This window comes from Gambusia affinis, linkage group LG10, assembly GCF_019740435.1.
Source record: "Gambusia affinis linkage group LG10, SWU_Gaff_1.0, whole genome shotgun sequence".
NCBI classification, from domain to species: domain Eukaryota; kingdom Metazoa; phylum Chordata; class Actinopteri; order Cyprinodontiformes; family Poeciliidae; genus Gambusia; species Gambusia affinis.
The window spans coordinates 6,157,127-6,166,856 of record NC_057877.1 but is presented as its reverse complement, the minus strand read 5'-3'; the positions used below and the strand labels follow the sequence as shown (position 1 = coordinate 6,166,856).

Below are 9,730 nucleotides of genomic sequence, written 5' to 3'. Positions count from 1 at the left end.
AAACTACTTCTCAATCTACCACGAGTGACGTCGTGAATGCAACCTAATTGTCCATAGAGAAGGATTTCTATTGGTCGGATTAACTGCCAATCAAGGCTCTCTCTGTAAAGTAACCCGCCCACTACGTGGCGCGATGATGGACAAACTTGCAAGTTGTTTTTTTTGTTGTTTTTTTTTTTATTATTATTGGGGCCTGCCCATAGCAATGCATAAGAATTCTCCACATTCACAGAGAAACTCCCAGGATTTTCTGGTTTTATTCATTTTTATTTTAACAGATTGTGAGAAGATCCCTGTAAAGAAATCAAAATGATCCTGAAATTCCCAGGAATGAAACAGAACTAGGATGGATGGAGAGATGGATTTTTCTGAACTTGTGATGCTTGTGGAGTAGTTTTTCTCCCCCCCTTCATCTGCACTTCTACAATAAAGATCAAATTTGACAAAACTGGGTAGAAATCTGCCCAGTTTTGCAAATTTAACAAGGCTTGAAAACAGCCTCGGTAGGATGAATCCTGAACTATAGTTACAGCTTCATAGTGGGAGGAGGGCAAATGTTTCTTATGGACTGCAAGTCCTCTGCATTTTATCCCAGTCATTTTCTCACCTCCATTGCCACATATTCTGCTAAATTAAAAACTCACAACAGGATATCTGAGTTTTTATTTGCAAATTATTTAAATCCAGCAAAACATGCTGAATATCAGCATTTTGCAGTTCGCATTCAAATCCATAATCCAAATAATTACAGTGAATAAAGCTCACATCAAAACCTTATTCAAAGCAATCTTAACTGGTTACAGCGTTTATGTTCCGGGATACAGATTAAAGCCATCCCAACTGACCAGGATTAGGATTTACAGATTTGAAATTTGAATGGAGCAGATATGCAGCTTTAGCAGCTGTGTCTGTACATGGTGTTCAGTGGGGTTTTTTTGTTTTGTTTTTTTTTAACCATCCCAAAGCAAGCAGCCTTTAATCCACTGGAGATCATAGAGGACACCCGAGGTGACTAACTCAGAGAACATGAATAAGGATCACAAACTGAGACTTTGCTAGAGGGTTGAACAATCATGAATGAATCAGTGGCATTCTCCTGTAGCAGTCTGTACTGCAGCACTCTGTCTCGTAAAGACTATGGTCAGGGTTGTCCATAATTGAAGCTGTAGGATTTCTTTACTTTATTTTAGAAAATAACAAATAGTTTCAAAAAAATTCTTCATGAATATAGAAGAATCTCAGCCAAAATCAGAGTAGAAAATGTCTCCCAAACGGAAGGTTAGAATGTCTTTTTCTTTCCTAAACAAATTCACACCTTGAATTATTTGGAATTTTTATTTAAATCCATTTTTTCACCGGAATCAAATAAGTCACCTGAAGCTTCATCAGATTTCCGCAATGTTAAATGAATACTTCACTAATCCCATAGTAGGACAAACATGTAAATAAAACAAAATATATAGTTTGTTCACACCAAACGTGTTCTGATTGAGTGATAATATCAGTAGCAAACAGTTTGCGGTTCTGCCTTGTTCTCTGGGTTTTCTACGCATAGTCCGCTGCCAGTGTGTCAAAGTAGTTTGTGTCTGCGTAGAGTAAGAACCCAGAGAACAAGCTGTCAGCCCAGCTGGGGTCCGTAAATAAACCGTTCTGATCACTGAAGAAGATCTCCATCCACACCTCGTCTTCGGGGTTCAGGAACATGACGGTGGAACCAGACGCCACGTCGTGGTTTCCTGTGTTGGCATCGAAGGTCTTAATGCGGTACTGACCGTTCTGCACCAGGCTGATAGCCAGGTGTTTGTTGGCCAGTGTAATGTCATAGGAGAAATAATAGACGCCTGGGTATGCGCAGATGAATTTCCCTGTCTGGGGGTTGTAGTGTCCGCCTTCATTGAAGAGGACCTTGTTGAACTTGATGGGGGTCTTCTCTGCGGGGTAGCTGCTGGTTATTCCCACCGAGAAGGCAGATTTAGGTAGCAGGCTGCCACATTTGCACGTTCCCGCAGTTCCACGGGGTCCCCGCTCGCCTTTATCGCCTTTATCTCCATCGCGGCCAGCAGGTCCAGGAGGCCCCGCGTCTCCGTTGTCTCCCGCGGGGCCTCGTTTTCCCGCGGGGCCGCGTTCACCTCGCTCTCCAATTTTCCCCGTCGGGCCAACTCTGCCCTTCACCCCTAGAACAGAAACGTCAAAGTTAAATGTCGGTTTTGCTGACAGTGTTATGGTTGTGACTTTACAACCGCAGGGTGTTCTGTCGGGACACTGTGAAGCAGTGTTTTGTCTGAAACTTCCTTTCAACCAGTTTGACCCAATGTCTTGCAGGATCCTGCCCCCAGGTCCCTGCTGGAGGGAAAAAAGCTGCCGGCTGACGATGACTACCTTTGGTTTTAGCTGACAAATTGTCAACAGAACGCACTTAACCTTAAATGTACGAGATGATATATAAAAGAAAAAGGGATGCTAACTGTCAACACTATAACAACTAGGAAAAAGTTTTAATTAGCAAACAAAATACAGCAAGGGAGCGGGAAGTAGGTTGGTGATGCTAGCTTGACTTTGACAACTTTAACGTGTAGATGTGCTGTGGAATTTGGTCCAGTAAAACCGGCGACCCATACACAATTCTGACAGGTACAATTAGTTTGTTTTCTTCAAATATTGCACGTTTAACTAATTAAACGTGCAAAAGAACATTTATGACAAAATTAAATTGCTTTGCATTTTGAACTGTAATGCAAAAAAATATTGCCTCAGAGTAGTTCAGCTTGTGAAAATATTGAGAAATGTACATCATCTCACAATTGTGCACTTCTCTGTGTTGGTCTACCCTACAAAATCTCGACGAAACGCTCTACAGTTGGTGGTTGCTGTGTACCACGGGTTATGGGTTCATGGGTTATGAAGACTTTTTCACCTATGTGCTGATTCCTTATTCTGTTGTTCTTCCATTAGTTGTATGAGTTTCAGCACCACACCTACTCCTTGGATTAGGTCACAGCTGGAATGCAGCCAACTTGATATTAGAACAACAACATAGTTTGGAGGCCGCATTCCTCTGAACTATTTTATACCCGATCACCTCCATCCAGAGTAAATAGCCCAAAGCAAGGACGTAGTTTATGTTTGAGCATGCTCTGTAGGCCAGAGAGGTGTTCTACAGGAATCCAGACAATGGAAAACATAGCCTTTGTCTTTTTTAAAAAAAACTTTTTTATTGCTGACAGATTTATTGTGTTATAGGGTTCTAAAGTGTTGACGGATTGGTATTTTATTTTGTCGAGATCAACAGGATCTAGGCTAAATTGGTTCCTTAGTGGAAGGCTGACATTTGAAGCAGTATAAAAAAAAAAAACCTTGGCAAAATCAATAAACGCACATCCAAACAGCCTAAGTTTTATGAATGAATCTGTCTTAACTGACAACATCTTACAAAATCACATCAATCCTCCTGTTTTTCACTCTCTGCACGCTGTCGCTTTAAACAGGTCAGTGCAGAAGCACAAGGATGCAATTGTTGGATTGTTGGGCTTGGCATTGCTGGTACATGCCTAGAAATTACACCGCGTGTTTTAGCAATTACAAATACCTCCAGCTCTCTATCAGCAAACTAAACAGTCAGTGCAGTAATATTTAACGGAAACTCAGCCAAGACCAAACAGCTGTGTTTGAAAAACTCCCATTCTGAGTTCAAACCCAGCAGACCAAATACTGAAGTCAACTGGCAGGTATGATCAACTCCTGATGAGGGGTTTGCAAGGCTTTTGCTCACATCTCGAGTTATTTAAAAAAAAAAAAAAAAAAAAAAACTAAACTTGGAAAAAGTGGTTTTAAAAAAATTTTAATCACTTAATTCACTTCACTCTATACGTCTAGGTTGCTATAATAAAGGTTGAAGCTGATAACATTTACAAAATGACAGAACAAGTCTGAGTTGATGGGAAGGATTGCTAGGCAGAAAAAGTATGTTGCTTGAGAACATAATTTTGCAGAGTTGTTTCTGTTCAAAAAACATTTTTGAGATGAGATCGAAGAGGAAATGTTTGCCGCAACGCACAAGTCAAAACTTTGAACCTCATAACCGACAAGCACAGTGGAGGAGGTGTGATGATTTGGCCTTCTGTTTTGTTCACTTCACTTTAAGTCTTTGTCGGTTGGAATAGCCACAAGGTGTTTTCCCGATTTCCTTAATCTTGGGTCTTGGTGATCGCCCGATAATGATAATGATGAAAACGATCTTATTTACTTTGACATAGCCACAAAGCTGCCGCATTTAGGAATTTCAGAGTTAAGGAAGCCTGAAAGTCTGCACAATGATTTTGGTGAATTAAGTCATTTTGTTCGCTTGTCCTCAACTGACCTCAAACTTTGTGATTTTGTAAAAGCAAAAACCTACAATGTAAGAGGCTCAAGGTAGCAGTTTGGATAGCAATGCTCTAAATATTTCATATACATTCGAGAGTACTACGTCATGTGCTGTTCAAACAAGTTTGTATTGTTTCACCAGGTTTTCTTCAGTGTTTTTCGATAAAATAAAATTGGAATATTGAAGGTGTATTGTGACAGTTATGAGGGAAAAAATCGGCGTCGGCCAAAATCAGAGTCGGCAGGTCTGGCTTTTTTTTAAATTATCTGTGATCGGCCAAAAAGGTGCTATCAGCACGCTCTGAATATGAAGCTAACTTTTAAGCATGCTGGAGAAAATGTGATGAATTGTGCTTGTTTTTGATTCGCTTATATGTGAAGTTCAAAATGACTTCGCTCCATGTGCAAATACAATAATATCGGTTCTGTGTCAGGTTCTTGTTGCTCACAGGCTGGTGATGTTTCTTTAGAAGCATGCATGTGGTTATTTGCCACATAAATATAATGTTTGATGTATTTTTTTTCTTCATAGTACATATGCCCGAAATAAAGAGTCCATATTATACCTGTATCACCCTTTTCTCCCTTTTCCCCCTTTCGGCCATCTCTGCCATCTCTTCCTGGAATTCCAACATTCCCATCTGCTCCCGGCGGCCCGCCGGGACCCAGTTTGCCGGGTGGGCCAGGCGACCCGGGGACGCTGCAGACCAGTCGAGGGGCTCCTTTCAGCTTGGACTCGAGCAGCTGCCCGGCGACGCAGTGACACAGATAGATCGCTCCCATTAATGCCCACATCTTCAAATCTGAAGAAGCAAATAATTTAGCGAAGGAAAGTTAGTTTTTTGTTAGTTTTGCGTGTGCAACACAAACAGTTTCTACCCCTGAACTTTTTCTGATTTTGTCTTTTTACAACAAACCTTAAGGAGTTTTATTCGTGTTTTTGGACCAACACGAAGCAGTGCTTGGTTTAAAACTGGAAGGAACATCACAGATGGATAAAATTTTTTTTTTTTTGATAACAATGTCAATACTAGTCAATAGTAGCTACTTTGTGAAACCACTGAAAATAGGAATTTGTTCTCAATCAGGCTTCCTCGTCAAATAAAGGTTAAATGAAATAGATATAATAATTCCCCATTATACCTTTCAAATGTTATCAACTTAAGCAAGATTGGAAGAAGAGCGTCTGTGAGCTTCACCTGTCAAGTCTTGCAACTTGTTTTCAATCGGATTAAGGTTCGGACTTTGACTGGGCCATTTTAAAACATAAACATGCTCTAAACCAAACCACTGGATTCATAATTCTGGCTGTATGTTAAAGCTGCTGGTCCTGTTTTAAGGTACACTAGCTAGATTAAATAGCTAGTGTACCTTTTTTTATATAACAATGTCAATACTAGTCAAAAGTACTATGTGAAACCACATAGTACTTTTGGTTTCACCTATAAACTATGTTACTATGTTCTTCAGAAGTAACATAGTATATAGGTTACTTCTGAAGAGCATAGGCTGGACTGGGTTTTATTTAGGGGTTTCACAGTAAAAGGGACTTAAGACAAAAAAAAAAAAAAACAGGCGTCAGGATGTCATTAATAAAGAAATTTTAAAACTATTCCTCCCTTTCCTTCCACTCCCCAACTGTGCACTACTTCGGGTTGGTCTGTTTGTTACATTGAAGAAACATTCAAGTCTCCAGTTGTAATGTGACAACATGTGAAAAAGTGTGTGTGCGTGGGTCTGCGTGTGGGGGAAGGGGATACTCTTGCAAAACCAAAGAAGGTTTTGTTCTTACAGATAATTAGGTGACGAATGAAACGACAGCTCCGTTTGAACCCTCATTCGGGGTTGTCGTCATGGTGGCAGCAGGCGGTATGGAGAAAGCCTTTTGTCTGTCGCTGTTCTGTCTTTATTGAACGCAGCATGAGGCCAGATGTGATTTTGTAATCAGGAACAGCTAATATCTGATCCACAGACTTCTCAACCGGCCGCAGGATTACATGAGAGAGAGAGAGAGACAGAGAGAGAGAGACGTCAAAACAGAAATCTTTAGCTCTCTTCCAATCCAAGTCTTCTGCCAAGACATTCTCCAGCTATGACGTATCACACAAGCGCGACTTCTGTCTCCTAAACACAAAGCAATGGCACTTCATTGGGCCCCTCGCAACCTAGCTTCTCCACAGAAGAAGACGGAAGAACATCCCATAAGGAAAGGCATCCCAACACAGGCAAATCAGCTCTCATCCTGGAAAACCCTAACCATGGTGTTCAAGAAGCACATTCCTTACTTCTTACTCCATATGGATGTATACTGACAAATAATCCTGTCCTGTGAGAGTCTTTCAACAGTTCGGCAGAGGGGGATTTGCGGAGATGATGGATGCACATGGCCTTTTCTTGGCAGATTTGCCAACGTGGGTGTGAGAACGCGAGCCGTGCATCTGCTGTTTGTCTCTGGTCAGTGGAACATTGGGGTCAGGCCTACAGAGAAACATCGTTCCCTCCGGAGTCTCCAAACAGAGAGTGAGCTGTTTCTCCTTTCCGTTACTCATACTTTGTCTATCCTATAGGCATCTCCAACCCGCCTGCAGGAATGTGCTGGACAGCCCCTCTGGTCATCGGTGTGCATTATATTTGATATCAGGGCTAATCAGTGGCCAGTCTCCTGGAGGTTATGTAATAGCTATTGAACTTTAAAAGCAAAAACATTAAATTAAGTTTCAATTAATAGCAGCAGGAAAGGTTCTTTTGTGTCTTTTTCGGGGGACGGTTCTGCAGGTGGACGTGCATGTTTGTCTCAAGAGATCGATGTGAGCTCTTTGGTGGTCTTTCTAATCAGCTATTCCAAATGGAGGAAAAAGTTAAGAAGTGAAAACAGACAAGAACACTGCCTCACTCTACATCAGACGTGTTTTTCATGCACTTATTATTCACTCTAATGACGGAAAAAGGAGAACAATGGTCTGGAACATCATCCTCTCCTCTCATCCCTCCAAGTGAAACACTCTTAAATGTCCTTACCCCTCACTCTACAGCTGTGCGTCTTCACGGCTGATCAAGATTCCCCCACTTTGAAGCGTCTCCGTCTCCTTATGTGCTCATGTTCCAGCCTTTTCCTTCGCAGAACATGTTCCTCTGGCAGGGTTGACACAGAACTCCGCCGCTCTGCTGCTGACAGCGTCTGACAGTGCATCCAACTTCCTCCTCCTCCTCCTGCTCTTCCTCCAGATCCACTCCCTTCTCTTTGCTCCATAAACTTCCCAAGGCAAACAGGCTGTGGTCGTGTCAAACCCAGGGACCACATGTTGCCGTCTGGATCCGTGGAGTCACGGAAGAAGGCGGCGGGTGTGAATCACACCAGAATCGTAGAGCTCAGATGGGTTGATGTTGTAGAAATAAAGTGGGAAACCAGAAATGAGAACAATGGTGTGGAACGAGGTGACCCGTGTGGCTCTAATGTGCATTTATAACGTTTACCTCCAGATGGCGCCATGTCTTATTGCTATCTGTAACATCTTCACGTTTCTTAAATAATGGTAGTCTTCTTTTTTTTTTTTTATTTTGACAGAGGTTATTTTAAATAATATATATATTTGTGACCAAAAACTGGGACTGAGACAGTAAAAAAAGAAAAGGAAAAATTAGATAGTTGACAACAATAGTCATTCTCGGTGTATTTTCCTTTTATCGTGGAAAGTGCTCCTAGCCAAACGTGTTAGCTGTGTTTGTTTCATGGAGAAACGTGCTGAGAGCATTATTGGCGCCATTTACTCCATATGCGCATGGCTCACATTTAAAGTTGCAGTATGTAACTCTTACAAAAAATGCAGCACCACTAATGGCACAGAGACACCATTCAAGGATGTCATCGGTTGCTATGGTAACTAGCCTGAGCGTCCATGGCAGCTTCTGTTGCAGTGATCCATGCAGCTATAGTGGTGTGAGCAGCACACAAGGTGATTGACAGCGCTAAGACCCTCCTCCTGGCTCTGATTGGTTGTTTCTGACAGCAATGTATTTTGTGCAAATGACAGAGAAGCTAGATGAGCTCGGTTTTTTTCCACCGATTATCTCTTGTACTGATCATTTTAACAAATATGTAAAAAAAACCCCAAAAAACATAAAAATCTCAAAAGTTACATAGTGCGCCTTGCATTACTACACAGGTTTGATTATGTGCGTTTTTTTTCTGTGCCTCTTTGTGAGCCATGAGCTGGTCTTTTCAGATTTCTGTTCATGCTCAACCTAATGCTGCTGGAGGTCTCTTCCTGTTAAAAGAGAGTCCTTTCTTTCCACTGTCTCCACATGCCTGATCAGGAAGAGAGATGACAGCAAAATTGACCACTGACGGCGTTCCAGATCCCCCCCCCCACTAATTAACACAGTGAATTGGACAATATGAAACTGACTGAATCTCACTGACTATGAACTAAGTTAAATCTGAGGCAGATTCAGAGTCTTTAAAAGAGGAAGATGGCATGGAGGCCATTATGTAGTGACAAATGTTTAAGAACAACACTGCTATGTGAAAATGTGCTCAATTTTGTAGATTACATCATCGAGCTTGCATGTTACTTGAGGTTTAGAAAATACGGAAAACCGAGCCAAGGACAAACTGATCTTTTGCTCGACAATGTTTTGGCTGCTGGTGAACATAATCCTGTCTGAGAAATGGTGGACAAACTAAACGGAGCCCTCATTTGAGTGTGAAATCTAAATTGAAGACCAACAAAGAGCTCAGGGATCAGGAAAAAAAAAAAAGACCAAAAAAGTCATTTGGAGCATTTCTTTTAATGAAGAAGGTGGATTATTCAGACGAGACACAGCAGAACCTGCTATGACAGAAACGCCTGGTCTGTGAGTGATCTTGTACTTCAAAACTCGACATGTTCAGGGGGTTTTGTAATAAAACAAAATATGTTTTAAACAAGACTTTATGAGTGTCAGAGATCCAACACAATCCCAAAAAACTTTTTTTCCCCCTCTGGGTTGGTAGTAGACCTATTCTGCTACACTAGATGATTGCACAAAATAATACATCGTTCGACTGAGGGTGAAGAGGATAGTTAAGGCCTCGCTCATAAGAACAAAAAATGTGCTTCTAACACAGCACTAATTAATCACTTTACTTCCTGATAAATGGTGTTGAAACGTAGCTTACTCGCGTTTGTGCAAATTATTTTAAATTACACTAGAAATTGCACTTTTAGATATTTTTCCCATTGTCAGCATATAAAGAAAACTTTTTTTTTTTTAAGTTGATCTAAAAGTTTTATATAAAAATATTTATAACAGAAAATAGATGAGAGAATAACATCAAATATTTAAACTCTACAAGACCTGAGGGCTCTTTGTAAATATGAGTCAATTA

At 41.0% G+C, this 9,730-nt stretch overlaps 1 protein-coding gene across 2 annotated transcripts; it reads right to left on the bottom strand.

Moving 5' to 3' along the window:
• Window positions 1–747: 747 nt before the first annotated feature.
• LOC122838385 (complement C1q tumor necrosis factor-related protein 7) lies at window positions 748–7,750 on the bottom strand. 2 transcript variants are annotated; one of them, XM_044128994.1, is made up of 3 exons: window positions 7,381–7,750; window positions 4,929–5,165; window positions 750–2,174 (listed from the first exon to the last, which is right to left on the bottom strand). In XM_044128994.1, the coding sequence occupies exons 2-3, from the start codon at window positions 5,155–5,157 to the stop codon at window positions 1,546–1,548; spliced, it is 858 nt and encodes a 285-aa protein (XP_043984929.1). In that variant the 5' UTR covers window positions 5,158–5,165; window positions 7,381–7,750; the 3' UTR covers window positions 750–1,545. The 2 variants fall into 2 exon arrangements, with proteins under 2 accessions (XP_043984930.1, XP_043984929.1); XM_044128995.1 differs by lacking the exon at window positions 7,381–7,750 and having other exon boundaries at window positions 748–2,174; window positions 4,929–5,160.
• Window positions 7,751–9,730: the final 1,980 nt, after the last annotated feature.